This window comes from Geotrypetes seraphini, chromosome 3, assembly GCF_902459505.1.
Source record: "Geotrypetes seraphini chromosome 3, aGeoSer1.1, whole genome shotgun sequence".
NCBI classification, from domain to species: domain Eukaryota; kingdom Metazoa; phylum Chordata; class Amphibia; order Gymnophiona; family Dermophiidae; genus Geotrypetes; species Geotrypetes seraphini.
In genome coordinates this window covers 79,753,887-79,780,747 of record NC_047086.1, presented here as the reverse complement: position 1 = coordinate 79,780,747, position 26,861 = coordinate 79,753,887, and the positions used below count along the sequence as shown (strand labels likewise).

General features: G+C 39.8%; 1 protein-coding gene across 2 annotated transcripts in view; it reads left to right on the top strand.

Annotated features, from left to right (window-relative positions):
* The window catches only part of PXDN (peroxidasin), a 419,029-nt gene that overhangs the window by 200,156 nt on the left and 192,012 nt on the right, over nt 1-26,861 (top strand). For both annotated transcript variants that reach the window (XM_033936817.1, XM_033936816.1), the window contains one exon: nt 23,557-23,726. In XM_033936817.1, coding sequence (XP_033792708.1) covers nt 23,557-23,726 — 170 coding nt within the window. The remainder of the gene's footprint in view (nt 1-23,556; nt 23,727-26,861) is intronic.

Here is a 26,861-nt window from a genome sequence, read left to right as displayed (position 1 = left end):
TGGTAGGGCTAGAAAACCCAGAGAAAAAGCGGGGAAGTGGGCTGGCGGGAATGTGGGGAAGCTGAAAGCTAAGAGGGTAAAGGCTGAGGGCAAAGCAGAAGCACAGGGAACGGGAGAACTGCCCGAAATCCAAGGGCAGGCGGCCCAGGTAAATGCAGAGGTGGAGGAAAAACGACGGGATCTACAGAACCTGCGGTGCTTATACGCAAATTCAAGAAGCCTCATGGCCAAGATGGGTGAACTAGAAGTCGTGGCCAAGGGGGAGGACCTAGATATAATTGGAATTGCAGAAACCTGGTGGACGGAGGAAAATCAATGGGATGTGGCGCTGCCGGGGTACAAGCTCTACAGGAGGGACAGGACCCACAAGAAGGGGGGAGGCATAGCACTTTATATAAAGGACTCTATCCACTCGGTCGGGATGGAAATGGCAACGAAGGCAGAGGGGCTGGAATCGCTATGGGTCAAATTGCCGGGAAACAAGGGTGCAGGCATAAAACTGGGGCTGTACTATCGCCCACCTGGTACGCCAGAAGGAGTCGGACACGACTTGGAAGCGGAATTGAGACAGGAATGCAGGACTGGAAGTGTAACAGTGATGGGGGACTTCAACTACCCGGGAATAGACTAGAGTACGGGTCACTCCAACTGCACTAGGGAAACAGGATTTGTAGAAGCTGTGAGGGACTGCTTCATGGAGCAACTAGTCAAAGAACCGACGCGAGGGGGTGCTACTCTTGACCTCATCCTAAACGGATTAGGGGGGCCTGCAAGAGGGGTAGAAGTGGGAGGACCACTAGGCAACAGTGATCACAACGCGATCAGATTCACATTAGAAAGGGGGACACCCATAGTAAGGAGGACTGCAACAACTGCGCTCAACTTCAAGAAAGGGAACTATGTTGCTATGAGGGAAATGGTGGGGAGGAAGCTCAGAAACATCTTTAGGATGGAGACTGTGGGAAGCGCCTGGACCCTATTCAGGGACACCCTGCAGGAAGCACAAAGAATGTACGTCCCCAGTTTCAGGAAAGGCTGCAAGAACAAGCGATCAAAGGACCCGGTTTGGATGTCAACTGAAGTAAAGAGGGCAATAAATGACAAAAAAGTATCCTTCTGGAGATGGAAAAAGGACCCAACGGAGGAAAATCACCAGGCGCACAGGAAATGCCAAAAGGAATGCCACCGAGAGGTTAGAAAAGCGAAAGGGGAATACGAAGAGGGGCTGGCCAGGGAGGCAAAAAACTTCAAGGCATTCTTCAGTTACGTAAAGGGGAAGCGACCAGCGAGAGAGGAGGTGGGGCCGTTGGACGATGGGGATAGGAAGGGAGTGATTAAGGAGGATAAAGAGGTAGCTGAGAGGTTGAACACGTTCTTCTCGTCAGTTTTCACGAGCGAAGACACATCTAATATACCGGACTCAGAGGAGCTCATGAGTGGGGAACAGGCCGAAAAATTGGAGCACATAGAGGTAAGTAAGGAGGATGTCCTCAAACAGATAGACAGGTTAAAATGCGGTAAATCACCGGGCCCGGACGGGATCCACCCAAGGGTTCTGAAGGAACTAAGACAAGAAATAGCGGGCACAATCCAGCATGTTTGCAACCTATCCTTGAAAACTGGTGAGGTACCAGAGGACTGGAAATTGGCGAATGTCACACCTATCTTCAAGAAGGGATCGAGGGGTGACCCCGGGAACTACAGACCGGTGAGCCTGACTTCAATTATAGGGAAGATGGTGGAAGCTATGATCAAGGACGGCATTTGCGAGCACATCGAGAGGAATGGCCTACTGAGAACAAGCCAGCACGGATTCTGTAAGGGAAGGTCGTGCCTAACGAACCTTCTGTACTTCTTTGAGGGAATAAGCAGTCGGGTGGACAATGGGGAACCCATAGACATCATTTACCTCGATTTTCAAAAGGCTTTCGACAAGGTGCCACATGAAAGGCTGCTTAGGAAGCTGTGGAACCACAGGGTGGGAGGGGATGTGCACAGATGGATCAAGCACTGGTTGTTCGGGTAGACTGCAGAGGGTCGGAGTGAAGGGCCAATATTCTGACTGGCGGGGAGTCACGAGCGGTGTGCCACAGGGATCGGTGCTGGGGCCGTTACTCTTCAACATATTTATCAATGACCTGGAAAAGGAGGCAAAGTGCGAGGTTATAAAATTTGCAGACGATACCAAACTGTGCGGTAGAGTTAGGTCCAGGGAGGAGTGTGAGGACCTGCAAAGGGACCTGGACAAGCTGGAAGACTGGGCAAACAAATGGCAAATGCGCTTTAACGTGGAAAAATGCAAGGTCATGCATATAGGGAAAAAGAACCCGTTGTTCAACTACAAATTGGGGGGGGGGGGGCATTGTTGGGAGACAGCAGACTCGAGAGAGACTTGGGTGTGCTGGTGGATGCATCACTGAAGCCATCTGCACAGTGCGCAGCAGCCTCGAAAAAAGCCAACAGGATGCTGGGCATCATAAAGAGGGGCATAACAACCAGGATGCGGGAAGTCATCATGCCATTGTATCGAGCGATGGTGCGTCCACATCTGGAATACTGCGTTCAGTATTGGTCGCCACACCTCAAGAAGGACATGGCGGTACTTGAGAGAGTCCAAAGGAGAGCAACGAAACTGGTAAAAGGGCTGGAACACTGCCCATACGCCGAGAGGTTGGATAGGCTGGGGCTCTTCTCTCTGGAAAAAAGGAGGCTCAGGGGAGATATGATAGAGACCTTCAAGATCATGAGGGGCATAGAGAGGGTGGATAGGGACAGATTCTTCAGACTGAAGGGGACAACAAGTACGAGGGGGCATTCGGAGAAACTGAAGGGAGATAGGTTCAAAACAAATGCAAGGAAGTTTTTTTTCACCCAAAGGGTCGTGGACACTTGGAATGCGCTACCGGAGGAAGTGATCAGGCAGAGTACGGTACAGGGATTCAAACAGGGATTTGACGGATTCCTGAGGGATAAAGGGATCGTGGGATACTGAGAGAGGTGCTGGGATGTAACACAGGTATAGAAAGCTAACCAGGTAATAAGTATAGAAACCCAACAGGTCGTGCATGTGCAAGACCGGAGGGTTAGGACTACGATGGGAAGATAGGACTTCAATGAGAAACCAAGGTGGCAAGGGAGCCCTTTCTGGTGATTCAGACAGGTCGTGACCTGTTTGGGCCGCCGCGGGAGCGGACTGCCGGGCAGGATGGACTTATGGTCTGACCCGGCGGAGGCACTGCTTATGTTCTTATCACCTTATACTTATCCACAATGAACCTCATTTGCCATGTTGCGGCCCATTTCTCGAGCATGTTAAAATGTCATATTGCAGATTTTCATAATCCTCCTGTGTCTTCACTACTCTGAATAACTTAGTATCGTCTGCAAATTTAATCACCTCACTTGTCATGCCAATTTCCAGATCATTTATAAATCTGTTGAAGAGCATGGGCCCAAGCACTGAACCCTGCGGCACTCTACTTGTGACGCTTTTCAAGTCCAAGTATTGTCCATTTACTTCCACTCTCTGTTTCCTATCCGCCAGCCAGTTTTTAATCCACTTGAGTATTTTGTTCTCGATTCCATGGCTTGCAATTTTCAAAGTAGTCGTTCAGGCAGAACTTAGTCAAACACCTTCTGAAAATCCAGATATACAATGTCGACCGGATCACCTTTGTCTATCTGCCTGTTTACTCCCTCGAAGAAGTGCAGCAAGTTCATCAAGCAAGATCTTCCTTTGCTGAAGCCTTGCTGGCTGGTCCTCATCAGATTGTTTTCGTCAAGGTGCTCAATGATGTGGTCCTTTATCAGCACCTCTACTATCTTTCCCGGTACTGAGGTCAGACTCACCGGTCTGTAGTTTCCTGGATCACCCCTCAAACCTTTCTTGAAGATCAGCGTAACATTCGCTACCTTCCAGTCTTCCGGAATCCTTCCTGATTTGATCGACAGATTGGCTATTAGTTGAAGCAGTTCAGCTATAGCCCCTTTCAGTTCCTTGATTACCCTCGGATGGATGCCATCCGATCCCGGGAATTTATCATTTTTAAGCCTATCAGTCTGCCTGCATACCTCTTCTACACTACTTCCACACTACAGCTTTCAAAATGCTAGTACAATCCCTAATACTAAACCACCTGGATTACTGCAACATCACCCATCTGACAATCCCCCAGAAGCAAATGCAAAGACTACAACTGATACAAAATGCAGCAGTCAGGATGATTTTCGGGCTGAAGAAGTCCGATCACATAACCCCTTCCTACCGACTCCTACACTGGTTGCCGATGGAGGCACGCACAAAGTTCAAGCTAGGATGTCTCTGCTTCAAAGTATTAAATGGTCTAGCCCCAAAATACATTACAGATCTCTTCTCATTCCCAACCAACAGACACGAAAGAAAAACACACATGAAATTTGTCTCCCCATCGGCTAGAGGGTGCAAATATAAGAGACACCATCAACAACTGCTATCATATCAAGCAGCCATATGGGGTAAAGACCTAGAAAAACTAATTGCACAAACAAACAACTATGAAGAATTCAGGAAACACCTAAAAACCTACCTATTCTTGAAATACCTAGGCAACGAACCGGAACATCAACCCCCCCCCCCGTAACATCATCACATACCTGATCATACCTGATCATGCGAACTGTCAGACCCAACCCCTAACCACTAACTATGAACACTCTATTCAATTTATGGAACATTTCTACTTCTGTGCAAATAGCTGGGCACTTCCTAGCCTTGCAACACACAAACTGTTGCCAACATTATTAATATTATCAAATGTATACTACCATACTCTTTAATCCATTGCACGAGATGTATACCGCTATACTCTTTAATCCAATGTACGTAAAGTTTCCCTTTATTGTATTGAGATATACACTGCTATACTCTTTAATTCATTGTACGTAAAGTTTCTCTTTATTGTATTTACATTTTCTTTCATTGTATTCACAGATTCTTTATTGTAAACCGCCTAGAAGTCGCAAGATAGCTGGCGGTATATAAAAATAAAGTTATTATTATTATTATTCTAGACTGACCGTCAACCCTGTTAGTTTCCCGTCTTCATTTCCCCTGTATAGCCTGTCGGCTTCCGGTATGTGTGTATGTCCTCTTCGGTAAACACAGACGCAAAAAATGTGTCCAGTTTGTCGGTGATGGCTTTGTCCTCCTTTAGCACTCCCTTTATTCCATGGTCATCCAACGCCCCACCGCTTCCTTCGTGGGTTGTTTCCCCTTAATATATTGAAAGAACAGCTTGAAATTTTCACCTCCTTGGTTATTTTTTCCTCGTAGTCTCTTTTGTCCTCTCTTACTGCCTAATTGCACCTGCTTTGATGCTGTTTGTGCTTTTTCCAGTTTTTGTCCGACATTCTGATAAGGAGGGAGCCTATTAACCAAAGACGGGCTTCACCTTAACCAGGGTGGAACTAGGCTGCTGGGGTCAACATTTAAAAAGGAGAGCATCTTTTAGACTAGAAACTGGGGGAAGGCCGACAGTCGCTCTAAAGTGCATTGTTTGGAACAAGGTACATTTAAAAGATATCATCATAAAATGGAAGACAGAGTATCCTGATAGCAATATTGCAATACATGCCACAGTAGACCAAGATGCATTAGGAGGGGGGAAGGCCCATCATTTGCAGCAAGCGACCGTGTAGGCAAGAGGGAGTGGGCTTCCCTCCTGCCGATCTGTCTGGCAGGTACAGAGGGGTCTGGAGATGTGGGAGGAGAGTCCAACAATGTTGGGGGATGTGAAGGGGGGATGTTGGGGAGGGTCTGGTGATGTCAGGGATGCTCCAGCAATATTGGGAGATGTGGGGGGTAAGATGTCAGGGAGGGTCTGGGGATGTTGGGGTGGGGTCCAGCAATGTTGGTGGATGTGGGGGGTCTGGGGATGTGAGGGGGATGTTGGGGTAAGACGTCCACAAAAATATACCTAATGAGTTGAAAATGAATTTGTTTTTTGTTTGTTTTTTACTGCAGACTAAGAGCATTAAAAATAACTCTGTTTACACTTACATTTCTTCTATATAGTGGAAGATCTGAATATTTAAATTCAAGTTGAATGGAAGTTAAATTTATTTTTTATTTATTTTATTTATTTATTCCATTTTCTATACCGTTCTCCCAGGGGAGCTCAGAACGGTTTACATGAACTTATTCAGGTGCTCAGGCATTTTCCCCTGTCTGTCCCGGTGGGCTCACAATCTATCTAATGTACCCGGGGCAATTTTATGTTATATTAATGTACCCGGGGCAAATTTATGTTATATTAATGCTGCTAGTTATGGACAGAAGGTGAACATAAGACCATCCATACTGGGACAGACTAAAGGTCCATGAAGCCCAATATTCTGGCCAGTCCAGGCCACAAGCACCTGGCAGATCCCAAAAAAAGTAAAACAGATTTCATTCTGCGTATCCTAGAAATAAGCAGTAGATTTTCCCAAGTTCATCTTGGCTTGTTGACTCTTCTTTTAGGAAATTATCCAAACCTTTTTTTAAAACCTGTTAAGCTAACTGCCGTTACCACATTCTATGGCAATAAATTCTAGAGCAATGTGAGTTATTAAAGTGGGTAAAAGTCTCAGATTTTTGAAATTTCCAAAAAAAATGAAGAGCTGGGACAGGAAGGTGCCATCAGATTTAGTTGGCAGGTCATGACTTCTTACTCAATTTTCTTTTATTTATTTATTTGGATTTGGCTCACACTTTTGTCAATAGAAGCTGAAGGTGAGTTACATTCAGGTGCAGGAGGTATTTCCTTGTTCTCTGCGCAGCTTGAAATCCTCGTAATTGTGTACCGAGGCAATGCTGCTTAGTTTATTCTTGCATTATTGTTCCTGCCGATTCCTTCCTGAGTCCTGCATGTATTTATATATTTTGAAAGTTTATATATCATATTTAAACACCATTTGGTATATAATATGATATATAAACTTCACCCAGAGATATGATTTGGAAGCAGTTCCATAGTCATTTCTGTTCTTTCATTACTTATAAAAAAGTGCAATGTTTTGTCTTTTTGCCATACTTTAAAAACTGGTAAAGGTAGAGTTGCTTTCTATATTTACTTTGAGATCTCATCGAAACAAATGGTGAAATTGTGTGGTTGTACTTAACCATCCCCAACTGCATAGGTGACCAATTAAATGGTGAGATAGCTAAGATACATAAGTTTCATTTTAAGGGAATGTATGTAACTCTCAAAATAGGAAAATCTTTGCATATTTTGATATCGCAGTTTGATTCATTAAAATTTAGTTTGGAAAAACAAGCAAAGCTTTTATTAGCCTTTAAACCACCACTCTAAATTATATCTGCTTAAATGGTATGACATTGCCTTTTCATTTTAGAAGATTAAGATTTGGTAGTTTTATGTCCACTTTTTGAATTTTTAGAAACTAAGCAGGAACAAATAGATCATCATATAATGTGGGAAACCCCTATTTAGGACCGCCTTTGTATCTCCTTTCCAGCTCCCTCATGTTTCCAGTCCTGTAGAATAAATACTACAGATCAGTATACTATGAAGTTATGACTGAGTAACCCACTTTTTGCTATTCAGAGTTCTTGTATATGCCTTTGCTTTCTAACCACTGTTTCTAGGAATGACAAGTCTAATAGCTTCTGGCTCTCTCTTCTTTGACACCCTATGATTTAATCATCAAAGGATGTAGCTGAGAGCAGTCATAAGCAGTTCAAAGTATTACAGTGGATAAGCTTCAAAGCAGTGCCAGAAGTTTGAAAGCATTACAGGTATGGTGATTGATTTAATTTCCATGAGCTCAGTTCACAAGAGTAAAATATGTTGGCTCCCTTCCCTCTTGTTAGTACAGCATCGAAAAAGATTAGGAAATTGGTAAGGATGCAATTAAAAGTGGTCCTTTATGTAGCAAGTTAGGGTCAATCTTTTGAGATGAAGCCAGTCAGATTTACTTTCTAATGTGGTCTTTTCTACATAAGAGATTTGGGAACTTAGTTTGTATGCCAGTTCGTAATATGACAATCTATATAACCTAAATTTGACTCCTTATACATTTCCTTTGGCAAAAGTACCAGCATTGCCTTCACTCTGTGCCCCCACAACTCACAAACTTTCTGAACTGAGAAAATCCAATGTTCCCCTCACCTTTCAGGTTCCAAATGCCACACAAATGTTGGTACAGTTAGGTCTGGCCATTCCTAAACTATAATAGTGATGGAAAGAACCACTTATACAGTACATGCACATCCATTTAGTCCAATCACATAAACATGTCTTTTCTTCTTTACTAAGACCAGAAAGGGAGTAAGCTTAGCCAAGTAATTTTCATCTGAAGAAAATAGAGTAAACCATAGGATGCCATGAGTTTTTGTTATGAATATTCATAGACTTTTAAAAGCCAAGATTAAGTTCATCTTCCCTGTGTATAAAGACAGAAAACTACATCAATTATGTTCCTTGTTGGTAATTTCTAGCATATGCTTTTGCTCTTTACTTTTAGTTATTTTCCTTAAATGGAATCAGGAGGTCAGCCTGTACATGAAACAAGCAGAAATGACTTAACCGATTGCAAAAGTTATTCCAAATATTAACATAAGAACATAAGAATATCCTTACTGGGTCAGACCAATGGTCCATCAAGCCCAGTTGTCTGTTTTCACGGTGGCCAAAACAGGTCACTAGTACCTGGCCAAAACCCAAGGTGTAGCAATATTTCATGCTATTGATACAGGGCAAGCAGTGGCTTCCCCCGTGTCTTTCTCAATAACAGATTATGGACTTTTCCTCCATGGACTTGTCCAAACCTTTCTTAAAACCAGCTAAGCTATCCATTCTTACCACATCTTCTGGCAACGTGTTCCAGAGCTTATCTATTCTCTGAGTGAAAAAAAAATTTCCTCCAATTGGTTTTAAAAGTATTTCCCTGTAACTTCATTGAGTGTCCCCTAGTCTTTGTAATTTTTGACGGAGTAAAAAATTGATCCACTTGTATCCGTTCTACTCTACTCAGGATTTTATAGACTTCAGTCATATCTCCCCTCAGCCGTCTCTTTTCCAAGCTGAAGAGCTCTAAACATTTTAGTCTTTCCTCATAAGAAAGGAGTTCCATCCCCTTTGCCATCTTGGTCACTCTTCTTTGAACCTTTTCTAGTGCTCCAGATAAGGTCGCACCATGGAGCGATACAGGGGCATTATAACATTCTTAGTCTTGTTAATCATCCCTTTTTTAATAATCCCTAGCATCCTATTTGCTTTTTTGGCCGCCGCCGCCACACATTGGGTGGAAGATTTCATTGTATTGTCTATGATAACACCCAGATCCTTTTCTTAGGCGCTAATCCCCAAGGTGGACCCCAGCATCTATTAATTGTGATTCAAGTTATTCTTCCCAATGTGCATCACTTTGCATTTGTCCACATTAAATTTCATCTGCCATTTGGACGCCCAATCTTCCAATTTCCTAAGGTCCGCCTGCAATTTTTCACAATCCGCATGCATTTTAATAACTTTGAACAGTTTAGTGTCATCTGCAAAATTAATCACCTGACTCATCATTCCAATTTCCAGATCATTTATAAATAAGTTAAATAGCACTGGTCCCAGTACAGACCCCTGCGACACTCTACTGTTTACTCTCTTCCATTGAGAAAAATGACCATTTAACCCTACCCTCCAGTTTCTATCCAATAACCAATTCCTAATCCACAACTGAACTTTGCCACCTATCTCATGACTCTTTAATTTTCTCAGGAGCCTCTCATGAGGAACTTTATCAAAATCTGAAAATCTAGATATACTATATCAACTGGCTCTCCTTTATCCACATGTTTATTCACACCTTCAAAGAAGTCAAGCAAATTGTTGAGGCAAGATCTCCCTTGGCTGAACCCATACTGACTCCATCTCATTAAATCATGCTTGTCTACGTGTTCCACAATTTTTTATAATCTTTTCTACCATTTTGCTCGGCACCCCTCCTTCCTAAACAATGTAACTTCAAAACTTTATCTAAATCTTATTGTACACCGCATAGATTTCTTGCAGAAAATTGAGGCATATAAGACATTGTATTGTATTTGTTTGACAAAAATAAAATCCAACATGTCTGCAGTGATGAAACTGTGAAGCCAGAACAAAGGAAAAACTGCAGAAACCAGTACAAGATGCAGGCAATGTTTATTTCAATAAACAATATGTTGCACACAATAAAACCACCTTGGTTAGATAATGGTCCATGTTTTGTGGTCCATGTTTCGATCAACATGTCTTCATCAGGGGTCCTAAAAGGAGGAGAAAATGAATGTCTGACTAAGTGTATAAACAATAGTGTGAATATGATTATGGTACATATAGTGTTCCAAACCCAGTGGATGAATTCCAGATATTAACCAGTGATAGTGAACAAAGTGTGATAAGTAGATGGTGTGAGAAAACTTCTTATGACAAATGATGAAATGGTGCATATCTTGCATTCATTTAGGAATGTCAAGAGTGAAGACTGATACAGTTCCTAATGACATAATATATGTGGTAAGCACCGTGTGAGTCAAAAGGATTAATGAGACTGAGAAGACTAAGAATATGTATTGATGAAATCATAATGATGACAAAGGGCTAAAAAACATACCCTAAGATGGTGGTAAGAGATATGTGTCCAGAGCAAATTTTGCTGAAACAATAAAGGGAGTGCAAATAAAGAATCAAAGAACAAGGTTGATAGTTAAGAATAAACTACGGAGTAAGTGTCTGAATACAAGGAATAACTATAGAATCATCAAACGTAAGAGATAGAGACAGGATAAACTCAATAAAAGAGACATGGAAACAGAATAGACTTATTATCGTTGAGGCAACATTGTAAAAAAATACCATTGTAAGGTTAAGTGATTTAAAAAATGATAGTAAAGGAAATTTAAAATAGATTAGCAGCACATTAAACAAATAAACATGATGCATGACAAAAGGAGAACAAGTGAACAGAAATCATAAGGTTTTGACAGATAAGCAAAAAACCGAAAATATAAGTGATATAAGAGTAACATGCATAACCAAAGATAATGTACTAATGACAAAAAATATGGAGTATATATTTTAAAGGAGAATTAAAAGGAGATTTTAAAAATGTGGCTAAAATCTGGTACCATCATTGCACCATAAACCTGTGAAGAAAACATAATTTAAAACAGAGGGGAAACAGACTGAAAAGAACAGGAAATACCGGGACGTAGCAAATGAAAGTACTATGACCCTAATAAAGAAAATTTACATGCAAAAAGTACTGTCTGTGACAGTAACCGAAAATGGTTAGTACCGGGACTGGGTGATAAAAAGTGAAAATAAATAACCAAAGGTCATGCGAGCAGAAACTAAACCCATGGGTATATCTTTTTAGAGGAGAATTAAAGAATCCAGTTAAAGTCTGGTGCCATCATTACACCATAAATCAGTGTGGAAAACTTAAATTGAAACAGCCTTTTAGTTTGTTCATCATTTGTTTCCATTGAAAAGAGAGGTTGGTTTTAGAGTCTGGGTCAGAAAGAGTTCTAAACTGCCAAGGAGCGCAGTTGGGTGGCTTTCTGTTGAAAAGAGAGATTAGTTTTAGTGCTTTTAGGGATATAGGATCTTACCTTTTTGTGTTCTTAAAGTTAGGGAGTAGGTCTACACTTCTCCCTCTGTATTCACAGTTTCAGCATTTGCGGTTTTGATTATTCACGGTTTTTAGCTTGCTGGCTCCTCCCCCCAAATTACATCAGCTTGCATAGAGAAATTGCTGATTCCAAGCGTTTACAGAGAAAATTGCTGATTCCCATCACTTTGTTCATCGTGTTTGCCTCTTCTTCAGGAACAGGCCAGGTCTCCCACCATGTTATTTGCAGTTTCACCATATTCACGATGGTTTTTAATAGAAAACAGCAAATAACATATGAAAAAGTTATTTGCGGTTTTTCAGTATTTGCGGTTCTGTTAATCCCCTATCACAGCGAATACGGAGGGAGAAGTGCACTGTTCTTTGGAGGAGCTGTTTCACTCACTAAGAAGAGCGCTGGTACCCAATGGATCCCAAAAGAAGAAGAGACAGAAGAATTGCATACTTACCTGTTCATTCATAAAGAAGTGCACTTTTGAAAACAACATAAAGAATCACATTCTTTTAGAACTATTTAGTAAAAGTCATTAAAATAGTTAAGACTGAATAATTAGAGTTTTCTGGACCCCTGTTCGTTTACATAAATTAGATAGTTCCAAATCAAATAGATGTTGGCATTGTCATCTTGATGCTGGAACTTTAGATCATTTACTTTACTATTGTCCCTTAATTCTCCAGTTTTGGAGGTCTATTTGGGGTCAAGTAAATAACATGTTAGAGAATCCAGTGGCTTTATCTTATGATACCATTTTATTTGGTACTCTTACGAGAGCCAAAAGTCAACTATCAATGAATAATAACAAGCTTCTATTAGTGATGACAGGTGTTGCCATGCAGCTTATCTTAAGAAATTGGAAAAACTGAGATAGGTTGAACTATACATTCTGGTGGGAATCCCTGTGTTATACATATAAAATGGAGCGTTGTATGGCCATGCAACAGGGAAGATTGAAGAAATTTATAGAGGTGTGGGAGCCGTTGACTAAATACTGTATAGAGGAATAATTTAATTTATTTTATTTTATAAGTAAGTAAATGTACACATCCTAGGGGGATGGGGTAAGGGAAGGGAATGGAATTTTATGATTTTATGAATGGTTTCATGAAGGTTTGATTTATTTGTTTGTATATTAGCTGGGAGGGAGGGGGAAATTTCTTTGTTGCAGTAATATTTGAAAGTTTGCTGCGCTTATTATACAATGTACATATATGTGATTCATTTATGGCGCATTTATAGTTTGAAAATCAATAAAGAATTTAAAAAAAAAGACTGAATAATTAAATGTTCTTATACTTATCTGATATTGTTGAAGGTACGTTTTAGTGAGGAAGCACTTTAAAGATTTTCTTTGTTACCTAGAAGAAAAAGAGTTAAGAATGCCAAAGATCTGATGATCTGTTTTAAATATTGATGCTTAATTCAAATTTTAAGATATTATTCAAACAGTGTGGAAGGGCATAATGAAAAGAAACGTCTAAGTCCGTTTTGGGCCTAAGTTTCTAGTCACCCAAAGTCGGCTAAGTAAAATGTACATTCCTGAAAAATATGTCCAAAATATTTTTCCCCCCCCTGAAAATCGTCTAGTTGGACGACCAGCTATTTGATCGTCCGGACTGCTAAATCGTCTATCATTATACCCCATTCTCATCCAAAAATTTGTCCAAGTCAAAAAGACCTTTTGAACGTGGACGAGGTCAGCAAAGTGATAGACTGGCCAACCAAACATTGCCCCAGAGTAGTGGGGTACCTTACAGGGCACTTTTGTGAACTTCACAAAAAGGATTCCACATAAACATCTCAACACAACATCCCCAGAACCTACTAGGCCCACCTGTCTACCACCCCAATAGCCCTTATGGCTGGGGGGTTTTGAGGGGTGCACATGTTTCACCATGAAAGCAGTGATTAGAGTGGCTTATGGGCCTGGGTCCTCCTCTGCATGGTTTACTAACCCATCCCCAAGACCACTTAAGCCACCTCTTTGCAGCTCTACTAGGCTTTCCTATGCCAGGCACTGATGTTTTGGAGGCAGATGTGTATGTTTTCATTATGATTTTTATGGTGTTGGGGGGGAGTCAGTGATCACTGGGGCAGTGTGTGGGTGTCTGTACTTGTGTCTACAGTGCTTATCTGGTCACTTTGGATACCTTTTTGCCACTTAGACCTGTTTTTACATGGCCAAAGTCACAACGTACAACTTCCGTCCAGGCAGCCTCGTTAAAGTTTTGGTTACACTGTACTTGCAGTACGACTAAGTTTAGATCCGCCCATGTCCTGCCCAAATCCCACCCTCACCACTCCTCCTAAAACGCCCTTTTTAGCTCTGGTTGTACAGCAGCACTGACAAGGTCTAAGTCGTTTTTAGGTATGTCTAAAACCTGTTTCAATTATCGGCTCTTGGATGACTTGTCCTTTAAATCGTCCAAGTATCGATTTAGGTGGGTTTTTAGATGTATTTTTTTTTTTTTATTATGAGCCCCTATATGTTCTAGAAGTATTATTTTTCACCCGGTGAATTTTTAGAGTGAAGTATTGTATTGTATTTTATGATGATCTCTTATCCTCTTGAGGAAAATTCCCACTTAGACACTCGATTAGCCCAACTACAAAAAGTGGAGATGGTGGGAATTCTCACTTAAGAGGAGGAGGATTACAAAATAACAATTAGCCTATGCTAAATACACCCATTATATTTCTAAGAGCGTCTTTAGTGTTTAGTGTGTGCTAATGCACTTAGCACTCTTTGATGAATTCCTCTCTTATTGTGTTAATGTGCAGCATAAATAAAATGCAACATTATAATACAATCAGAATAAATTATAATACAATAAATTATAAATTATAATACAATAAATTATAATACAATCAGAATAATTCAAGGGAAGGGAAGAGTTACAACTTTATGTATATGTGCAACCTTATTTGTAGCTATACAACCACACTCAAAATGGTTTACATACAGGAACTTCAAACATTTTCCTTATCTGTTCCAGTGGGCTCACAATCTATCTAACGGGCAGTGACTTGCCCAGGGTCACAAGAAGCAGTGCAGGATTTGAACCCACAACCTCAGGGTGCTGAGGCTATAGCTCTAACCACTACCCCTCACTTATACTGACTCAAATAAAACTGCATAACTACCAAATGAATATGCACAGACCTATAATAGGTAGGTTGTTGTCACCCGTAATTTTATCTCTTATGATTGTTATAAGTTTAGATAAACTACTTTAACCCTGAACTGGAATTGTTTATAATATGCTTTAGGATCTGGGATTCTAGGTTTATTTCAAGGCTAACACAAAATAGCTGGCTGAGGTACATAGGTGAAAGATAACCAGAGACGGCAGTGTACATAGTAACTAGCTAAAAACAACACCAAAAAACCCTGACATGTCGCTTCTCTTCTCTGCACTGAACACTGGGATTTATTAATTGCCTTTATGAACAGATAGAAATCTGATGGCAGATAAAGGCTAAATGGTCCATCCAGTCTGCCCATCCGCAGTAACCATTATCTCAGATGTACCACAAGTACAATTCATCATAAAACTTACATTTTTGTTAACAGCATAGCAGTTGTAAAAAGACCAAATCTAAACATAAATTTAATGAATGAGGTAAACTCAAAATCAGTAAATTGAAACTTAATAATAGGACTGTTGTGAACCATTTTCAAAAACTGTGCTTATTTAATAGCACAGTGGACTGTGATCCTGGGGAACTGGGTTCAATTCCAGCTGCAGCTCCTTGTTATCCTGGGCAAGTCACTTAACCCTACAAGAAAACTTAGATTGTGAGCCTACTAGGGACGGAGAAAGTACCTGCATATAATGTGTAGAGTGCTGCATATGTCTAGTAGCGCTATAGAAATGATTAGTAGTATAATACAACATCAGCATGATACCGAAACAGTTAATAAACACAGAATAGAACATTTAAATAACATATACAGTATATGGCACTATTGCTTTTCTACAATACAGCTTATCATATAACCGAGGGGCCAAATGCAGATATTAGAAGGGACAAGACGGGTGGTACAGAGTCTGTTGGGATGAACAGATGAGATGGGATGCATTGCTAAACTCAAGACAAGCTGTTTTATACAGTTAAACCAAGATATAAGAACTGATTTAGTTAGTGTGTGTAGTTGTCTTGCAGAATGAATGTATAGTCGATCACCCTGTGTATTAAAGGCTTGAATGAAGAGCCAGGCTTTTATCTGCTTCCTGAAGTAGAGGTAATCTGGAGTTGGACCTAGTCCCTCTGGGAGTAAATTCCAGAGCGTGAGAACTACTCCTGAGAAGGCTCACTGGCAGGTATCACATCGGACATTTTCTTTTGATGAGGGCTCAAAGGTATGTAAAGGGCTATAATTCTTTAAGTATTCTAACCCATTTTGTCTGAAGACCTTGAAAATCAAACATAGACCTTTAAATTTAGTCCTGTAAGGTGCTGCTAGCCAGTGTAGTTTTTGCATGAAGGGTGTAATGTGGTTATGCCGTTTGCAGCCTTCTGCATAAGTTGCAGCTGATCAAACTCTGTTTGGTTAGACCGGTGTACAGTCTAGTTGTGATGATATTGTGGCTTGGGCCACAGTTGTCAGACTTGTCTTTTCAATATATATATTGAGAGATTTCATAGCTGATGTAGATAAGAGATAATTTTTAAAGGTTGTCTGAATTTGCATAGAGAATGACACAGGGACAAATTTATCCCTGTACCTGCAGAATCTATCTACATCCCTGTCCTGTCCCCATGAGTTCTGTCCCTGTCCCTATCCCTGCCCCATCCAGGCAAGGTCTGTCCTCATCGGTTTAAAAAATATTTGAAAACATAAGGGCCAATTTACGGTAAAATATATCTTAGCTTGCCCCATTTTTTGAATTAATGGCCACACACTAATTTATGTAGGCTACTGCAGAATCACAAATCCAATATCTCATTCAATAGGATTCCTTGAGGTTTATAGTGGATCTCAAGTGTTCACAGTTATCATCGGTCCACTAACTTGTTCATTACACTGTTTAATCTAATTTCATTATTATCTTTTTCTATCTATTTCTATCATATTATACCGTACACTAAGATTATTTAACTTGAATAATCTTCCTATATCAATATTGTCACTTCCGGACCTTAAGCTGGCTTAAGGTCTGGCTTCCAGCTTAAGGCCCAGAAGTGACGCAAGACGCCGTGAGTTTCGCCATGATAAAAATAGGTTGGCGATTCTTTATTTAGGTTCCAGCACGAGCAAACAGTGCTGATAAAAGTATTCATACTATTCCTGAGGAAGCTCTATTGTGATAAAGAGAGCGAAACGGAGATCTTCTGTCGTTTCCAGATGGCCGGGTAGTACATCTATACCTGGGCTAAGTTTTGTTTTCGGATGGCCAGGTAGTTCACCTATACCTGAGCTAAGTACTATTACAATATTGATATAGGAAGATTATTCAAGTTAAATAATCTTAGTGTACGGTATAATATGATAGAAATAGATAGAAAAAGATAATAATGAAATAAGTTTAAACAGTGTAATAAACAAGTTAGTGGATCGATGATAGTTTACAAGATAGTTATACGCCGGGACATGTTCCAGTGGCGGTATAACTGTGAACACTTGAGATCCACTATAAACTACTCAAGGAATCCTGTTGAATGAGATGTTGGATTTGTGATTCTGCAGTAGCCTACATATTTTTGAAGTTGGATTGCGTAGCACAACAATGTTTAAGAAGTAATCACACACTAATTTAGCCATTAGCGTGTGGCCATTAAAAAAATTTACTGCGTGAGCCCCTATTGACCCTTATTTTGTAGGTGGTAAGGGCCCATGCACTAAACTTGTGCTAATCAATTAGCAAGCTGCAATGCCTCATGCGCTAACTGATTAGCATTGCCACGCCCACTCTCCACCCCTCAACACACCCCTTAGAAGAAAATTTAAAATATTTTTTATCGTGCAATGTACGTGCATAGAGAGGCAAATTTATCACAGGAAGCCAGTGGATATCCCACAGCAAATCTTTTTAATGTGTGATAAGCATGTAATTTAATAAAAGGACCCCATGGTGGTTTAGACAGTTGTTTTGTTCAATTGATTTTATGAGGATATTGGTTGTGAGTCTTAGTTACGTGTCTTAATGTATCACTGATTATTAAACATTATCTGATGTGCAATTTACATTCCCTTTCCTTATCCCTTTTATTTTTTGTTTAATTCTATGGTATTTGTCTTTCTATGAATATATAATATTGTAAATCAATTTGATATACTGTACTGTAGATTGAAAAACAATATAGCAAACTTTGGACTCCTTTTACAAAGCCACACTAGAAGTTTTTACTGCCGGCCAGTGAGGTAAATGCTCCGACGCTCATAGGAATTCTATGAGGGTCGTAGCATTTACCTCGCCAACCTGCAGTAGAAACCTCTACCACGGCTCTGTAAGAGCCAGCATTTATGAAATAAATACGTAAATAAAAAATTGTTCTTTTTTTTCCCTTGGAATTGCCTTTGCAAATAAGATATTTAATAAAGATGCATGTTGTTCAGAGAAGCTAAACAAATAGCAGAAATCTTCATTTCAAAATAGGAAGTAACATGCCACAGTTTACGAGTATAAAAACAATAGTCAGTCTTGAAAATGCTTCCCCTCAGACCTTTCAGTTTTTTCCTCTTACCTGATTTGTAATGAGTCCTTCCGACTGGAAAATTATGACTAGTTTCCAGAAGCCAAAACCTTCCTTGCTAAGGGCAGGACAGCAATTAGTAGGATTATTAGTAAAATAAAGGATGGTGCAATTCTGATATCTACATAGTAGATACAAGATCTGATTCCAGAGTTTATCCAGAGTTAGGTTTTGTTAGATGAACTTGATAATGTCCCCGCCCCCTAATATTTCACTTCTCCAGAAGTAGCATGAAAAATGCAGAGCCTATCTGGGAGCATGGTGATGGTAATCTTTGTTAGTGAACAGAAGGACCTTGCAAGTGTACCTTAAATGGAGGGGCTTAATGGCTGGAGCTGGAGAACTGCTAAGTTTCCCAATTCCAGAAGGGAGATTCTGAATTAGTCCTGGGATTAGTTCAACCCTATCCTGGTACATTATGGGATGTGAAGCACTGATTTCACTTGACTACAAATAACACACTGAATTGGGATGTAAGCTCAACCATTAGGTTGTCCAAAAAGTGTCCTTCCTAGAGCTGGGTAATTTGGCAGCTCTGCAGTAGTGAGCCAAGAACCAGAGAAGTTATGCAAGCAATTTGTACCCTCGCTTGCCTCTGGTACGAACTAGTGGTGCCAAGGGACAAAGTGAGAAAAGTTTCACAAATGGAAGCAGGAAAATGTAAAAAATTAACTTTGATGTTTATGAAAGGATATAGACAGAGAGAAGTATTAGGACAGTGTTCAAAGGAATTTGTCTGGGAAACTTAATAGCTAATTGACTAAATTCCCTAGGCTGAAAATTTCCTTTCATTTGGTATGCACACAGGTACTTTCTTAGCAATGAACTTTGAAAAGGAAGTTCAGCCTGTTTTTAAAGGGAGGCTCTGTTTATATGATAGAGAAGCATACATGCCTAAGACAGTGTATGCACTTGTGTATATTTCGCTGTCAAAGTGCATGTGTTCCCACCTCCACTCCATCATTCAGAGTTCTTGCATTTGCTGCCAGTTCTTTTCTTCAGTTTGCAGCAGATCTTTCACACTTTCTGCTATTAAATTTTTTTTCTCCCTTTCAATAATCCCATTCCCCCAGACTCCTCACTAGTTCCACATCTCTCTTCAAAACCCCATACAAGGCTCAGCCGCTTTCTACTCTCCAGCCCTTTCAACTCAGCCCCGCCTTCCTATGACTAGAAACCTCCCCATTAGCTGGATCCTACCAAAGTGTCTGCCTAAAGGGGAAAGGATTAGAGAGCTACAGAAGGCTACATTTATTTTATTAATTAGTTTTATATCCCTTCCTCCCCAGAGAGCTCAGAAATTGTGAAAAATATACAGATACTTTATCATTCTGACTTCCAGCCTGGTAATTTACAAACTTGAAAAATCCTTTTAAAAAAGTCCAGACAAATAGCAATCTAAGGCTCCTAAGTGCTCAGCAAATCTGATTGGACCCTCCTAAACTTTTGGAATAAATTAACATTTTATAATCAATCTAGATATATACTTGTGAACTATACCCATGTCTATCTCCTACAGGCAAAGTACAGTATGTACCCTCATTCTATAATGTTTGCATTTGTGCTGGTTGGTGTTTTATAAGAGGCCATTTATGCATAAAAATGACTTCATAAAATCATCCCCAAATTGATTTATTGAATTCAAATAGTTGGATGGAAAAACGATAAATGGTTTGCTAAGTAGAGTTCACATTGAAGAAATGGGGTATTGACATTACCAGTATTATGCCATAGAGATCAAGTCATTTATCTGACTCTTTCTAAAATTTTTGTAGGCAATATTGCAAAAGGGACACAAGCCCTTTAAGTGTAAGATATGAGGTAGATTTTGTGAATCCTGAAAAATGGTGTAGAATTTAGCAGCTAAGATTTAATTTTAAAAATAATAATGCATAGTTCAGGCTCTTAAAACTTAGAGAAACAGTACACAATGGAGGTGAAATCCCATACACAAAATGAGCAGGATCTAGGGATAATTGTACTCGTATGTGGCCAAAAAGATAGATAAAGTAACCAAAGAGACTAGTAGTAATAGAAAAAAAAGGAGATATTTCCTCTATAATAGCCAGTGATTTTCCTCATAAAGCATATGAAAGGCTGGATGTAAAATCACAATAAACATAAATATATGAGGATAAACTTAAAGAAATAAACATTTCTACCCTGGAAGAAAGGTATAAATGGCAAAGAACTAGGGCATGAGGAGTCATGGGATAAGGGAGAAAAGAGACAGATGTGGAAGTAATCTGAGGAAATAATTATTTACAGGAGGATAGTGGATATATGGATGATAGTGGAGGATATATGGAACCACCTCCCAGTGTCTAAATCCAATAATGCATGTGCTGAACACCAAAAGGGTAATTTTTAACATAGAAAAAAGAAGGCAAATAAAGTCCATATGGTCTATCCAGTCTGACCATCCATGCCATCTACTGCCCCTTCCTCTCTTGTGTTGGGGGGGGGGGGAGAGGATGGGGTGGGAAGGGGATAAATGCTGAATTTGGGGGTGGGCATAGAGAGAGAGATTGAGACCTGGACCAAAGGGAAGGGGGAAGATAAGAAGCAGATGCTGGACCTAGGAGGAGCTGAGATGGGAGAGAGCTTGACCCACAGAGGAAGGAAGGAAGAAAGATGTCAAACCACAGAAGGTGGGTATAAGAGGAAGGGAGGAGAAGCTGGACATGGGGAGGGACAGGGACACAAAAGAAATAACTACCTCTGGAGGGAGCATAGAAACAGAATCGAATAGAGCAGTGTATCTCAAGCTGTGTGCCGAGGCTCCTGAGATTCCAAGTGTGCCGTGGCACACTGAGGAGGAAGAGAGGCACCTGCCAGCTGACTTCCCTACGCGGTTCAGCACCATCGCTGCCCAATTCACCGAAGGCCTGCATGTTTCCCCCTTCTCTCTAGCGTCCTCCGGTTCCCCCCTGGCCTCCTGGTCTCACCTTTAAAGCTAATTACAGCAACCTGCAGAGGATCACTAGTAGGTAAAATGTTTTTATTTTCAATATAATGATTGAAATGTGTCAGTTTTTAGAATTTATATCTGCTGTGTATATTGTGTGTATATGAAAAATGAATGGAAAAAAATTGCATTACAATTAGTAAAGGGGATGGGATCTGGGGCAGAGCTTGAGTGGGCCTAGGGAGGTCTGTTGTTGGTGCACTCAGTTGATATTTGTTAGACTTAGGGGGTGCTTAGCTTGAAGTAGTTGAGAAACACTGCTGTAGACAATCAGCTGGCACCAGTGCCTCTCCTTCTCTCTGGCCCTCTTCCCTGCTGGCACCCCCTACTGGTGTCTCAGGGCCCATCTGGAGGGCCTCTTCACATGCGTGGATGTCGACGTGATGATGTCACGCATATGCGTGGTGTCATCACTGCAACGTCCGCCCAATTCTGGGTGCCTCAAGCAGTGGCCACTACCTTTAGTGTGCCCCGGCTCAAGAAGGTTTGAGAGACACTGGAATAGAGGCATACAAGAAAGATGGATGGTGGAGAGTATTAAGAAAAATCAGAAAAACAGAAGAGAGATACTAGACAAAAGCAATGCTCGGACAAGAAAAGTAGAAAAAAAAAGCATATTTTTCTGAATTTATTAATATACCAGGTTTGGGAAATATGTGTCCTCTTTCTCTTTCTCCTCCACCCTCCCTTAGCCCAGTCCACACTACCTTGGGAGTTATGGTATTAAAGGGGGCCCAGTCAGTCTTAGCTGCGCCACTCCCTTGCCTCCATTTCCCATGATGCCACAGTAAAGGCTAAAAATTGAGACCTCACTAAGGAATTGTGGAAATTGGGATCCTTGTTGGGCAATGTTATCTTTTTAACTTGATCATTCAGTTCCTAAAATCCTTCTCTCATCTGTCTGAGTGCCCCTGATAGCCTTCTTCTCCTGTTTCCTTTTTGTACCAATCCAGGTGGCTGTAAAAGAAGGCGATGCATCAGATTGCTAATGCTTTCAATTACACAGCAGTATAGTAGCCTGCGTGCTGGACCAGTCCAACCACTGAACAACCGTGTTTTTCACACATGGCCCTTATTTTATCTCCACTTTTTATTTCCCCTACTGACTTATGCAAATGAGGACCGGCAGTGAGTCCAGGTCCCTCTGCATCCCCCATAGGCTGCTCCGCCTGCATGTTCGGACCATGAGTCTGAGCTCAGCAGCAGAAGAGGAAGGAGCGCTGCTCTCTCTTTCAACAGGTCCAATAGGCACAGCATTTCAGAAGCTTTGTCACGGAGTTTGTAAACTTGCACCACAGAATCAACTTTTTAGCTGCTGCCAGGGCTATGTAACATATGGAGATGGATTATACAGGGTGTCCACAAAAACACTCCTTGATTTTAAACTTATTGGAATATATTTATAAATAAGATGACAGCAAATACAAGACCCAAAAAGCATGGTTAGCAAGATCTTAAACAATTGCTTGCACTTTCACCCTTATAAGCTGCAACTGGCGCCAACCTTCAGACAATGCAACGTAACAAAATGACCAGGTGTCTCTCAAGTGGCCCTCGGGATCACCGGACATTACTGTCGGTGACTTTTTCCTTTGGGGGTACATGAAAGACAGAGTGTGCGTACCTTCACTACCCACAACTATGGAAGATCTGCAGGAACTCATCACTGAAGCTATAAACGTGATCACGCCCAATTATCGTATTGCTGTTTGCCGAGTAACAGGTGGGACGCATATCTAGTGTATGTAATCAATAGATACCATATGAAACTTTATGAGTTAAAGAAACTGTAGCCTCAAAGGTGAAAGAATATTCCAATAAATTTTGATTTTGTAACCATTTAATATCAAGGAGTGGTTTTTAAGTGCTTATCGAGAAAGTAGGTACCTACTTTTCCTTTATACAAGCTTAATAGTTCAAATGCATGTGTATAATTTAGGTGTGACCACTTACACCAATTATGGTGTAAATGTTTGGGTCTAGATTATTAAAACATACGTAAATTATAATGTTCTATAATTATAGACATGATTTTTGTGTCCTCACTCAGACTTTGCTTGTGTGTACGCTCAACTGCAAACTATGCACCACTACATTTAAGCACAAGAAAATGATAGTTTAAAAAGTCATAAATTGTAGCTTTACTGACATGACAGAGGAATATACTGCACTGAGAAATTCCTGAGGAGGCATAACTGATTCATTGAACATCAGATATTGATATACTTGACTCTCACAGGCGTTTAGATTCCAATGCCCTTCACTGCGACTGTGAAATCCTATGGCTTGCAGATCTGTTGAAGACATATGCTGAATCTGGTAACGCCCAAGCAGCAGCAACTTGTGAATATCCGCGAAGACTTCAGGGAAGATCAGTGTCTACAATAACACCAGAAGAACTTCACTGTGGTGAGTTGTTTCCTTAAATTGAAAGCCAATACATGCCATAGTGAAAATTTGGTATGAAAGTAAGAAATTTTTATGATATACAGGGTGAGGCAAAAAAATAAACCAAAAATTATTTAGACTTTTTTTGCTCCAGCAACTGCTTAGAATTTCAACATGAAATTTTACAGATTTGTTTGTTATTACTATCTACGTTTATGTGCCAAATGGAATGGAATTATCTTTAAACATGGCAAAGTTATAGACTTTGTAGCATGACCACCCAGTGAGTTTGGCACATTCAAAAATGTTTGCACTGTAAAATTACCATTATTTTAAAAAACCAAAAAAAAACAGGGTACCAACTTACTGTTAATGATGTCACAGTGACATTGACATTTATAAGCTATAATTTAAATTTTAATAATTTGTTTTTGATAATATGATGATTTTTAGATAATTTCTTTAAAAGCATTTTGGATCAGAAATGCAATCGTGGGCTAGGTGGCAGCAAATGATCTGGGACAGTATGCCACAGGGACTAATCGACAAGGCTGTTAAGAGCTTCACAAAATGACTGAAGGCTTGTGATAAAACTGGGAGTGGACACTTTAAGCATTCACAGTGACTGCAAAATTCTGCTATACTGAAGGAAATTCTATAAACAATGCCTGGGTTAGGCGCCGCTAGACGCCCTAATCGAGGACTCCTGACAACGCCTAACTGAATTCCTTGCACAACTTAATTGTTTTCAATTGATTTAATTGGGCTGGTAATTGACCACATCATTAAAAACTGATTTAAAGAAAAAAAACATAATAATAACTTATGGGCTGCTTGCAGACTGCCACGCAGCATTTAGTGAAGCCTAAGTCGAGGTGCCTACCTGAAAAACGGGCATGGTTTGGGACATGGAATAGGCGTGGTTAGGCACCAGTAAATTAGGCCTAATATACCGACACCTATGACAAGGATGCCTAGCATCACCTAAGCATGCCCAGGCGCCTCTAAGCATGATTCTATAAGTGGTGCCTAGCGGTTAATTGACAACTGCACTGATCAATGCCTGCAAGTTAGGCGTGGTTAGTAGTAGTTTATAGAATCAGGCCTATTGTTGATTGCATCGTTTGAATGATGCTATTTTACTGTTTTAGCTTAAACTATTTTTAATGCGCAAAAATTGCTAGATAGTAACACTAAAATGCTAGTAACATCAACGTAGCATAAGAGAATTAAATGTTGTTTAATAGTAATACATAAGTATGATTACTAAATAAGTACATAAAATTTCTCATTGAAATTCAAAGTGGTTGCTGAGAAAACTGCAAAAAAAACTAGGGAGTTACGGGGGGTTTTTGGGCTCGCCTTGTACTATTGTTCTGTTTGCATTTTACTGTTCTTGGCTTAACATGGCTTTGAAAATTGGTTCATCATCCTTGCACATTGTACTATTCTTTCTAGCTGATGCATTTTACAAACTATAGCACTCAACAAAGATTTATATCCCAGTGTCCAAGATTCTGGCTTCAAACATTTATGATTTCAAATTAACATAATCATAACTAATTTTATACTGTGTTACTCTTAAAACTTGTTATCTTCCAAGATGGAAGATGACATCCCTTCTTTTATGTTACAGGATTCATATCTTCATTGCATAATTAAAGTTAAAAATAAATAAAATGAAAAAAAGCCTAGGGTTTCAAATCCATGTTCCTTTTCTTGGTCTGTTCAAACCATTAAAACCTTGATTCTATTGACTAATCTGTTAACACAGCTTGCCATGCTCTCTTATCTGACCCTTCCATAAATTTGGTATATGTAATGATTTTCTATTTCACAGAACTTCTATCTCACTATTCCGAGTTTGCTTGCTCCTCATGTGTTACTAAAATAAAACCAAGCCACAACAACATCAAAGACAATAAGACAAACATAAGCTAAAATCTCAATATGTTAAAAAAAACAAAACCAAAACACAGTCAATGCTAATGAAATGATAGGAAGAACCTATTAACATTAAGTGGAAAATAAATATCTGTCCTAAAATATTTTCTGTTCCACTTAATGCTGGAGAAAAGCAACAGGCTTTCAACTTCACTTGCTTCCCCCACTATATTCACAACTTTTTGGATCAGCTGCTCCACCACCACAACTCTATCTGCTTCTTTCCTCTCACTGATTTTGGCTTCCCATTTTCCTCTCACTTGGATTATTCATCTACCATTACTGCATGAAGTTTTCATTGAATGGGATATCTTGTTGTTGTTGCAATTCCTAGTCTTTTTCTTTTTCTTTTTTTTCAAATTCTTTATTCATTTTCAAATTACAATAAGTGCAACAATATATTCAAACAAATTAACAATAATTATGTCACTTAACAATCTTCAATGGTACAAATGATATGCTCTTATTTCCCACCCCTCCCACCCTTTCTTATCCTAGAAACAATACCTTATACCATATATAAAATAAATTTACCCTTCCCTCCCCCCTCCCAATCCAACTTGTAAATTTAAGGGAAAAAAATATTAAAATAATATGCCATCTAATCAGTACAATACTTTGTAAATGGTTCCCACACATCCTGAAATTTCCTGAAAGAACCACGCTGTACTGCAATAAATCTCTCCATTTTATATACCTGACATAATGAATTCCACCAGAAATTGTAATTTAATCTTTTCCAATTATATGTAATTTGTTGAATGGCAACCCCAGTCATTATAAGTAATAATTTGTTATTATTTGTAGTAATCTGACTTTTTGCTCTCATTGCCATACCAAACAGCACAGTATCATAAGATAATGCCACTGGATTATCTAATAGACAATTAATTATCTAATAGACAATTAATTTGGTCCCAAATTGATTTCCAGAAATTCATAATAAATGGACAATAGAATAATAAATGATCTAAAGTCCCTGCTTCTAGATGACAGTGCCAACATTTATTAGACTTAGAGCTATCCAATTTTTGTAACCGAACAGGGGTCCATAATGCTCTAGTCTTTTTCTAGCATTGATACCATAATTCCTGTTCCCTTCCACTGCTGCTATTCTTAGCTTCCCAGTTTCTTCCTAGGTAGGAAGTACCAAAAAATTATTTGGATTTTTGCATACCATATCTGTAAATGGACCTCGCTTCAAAACCAGGT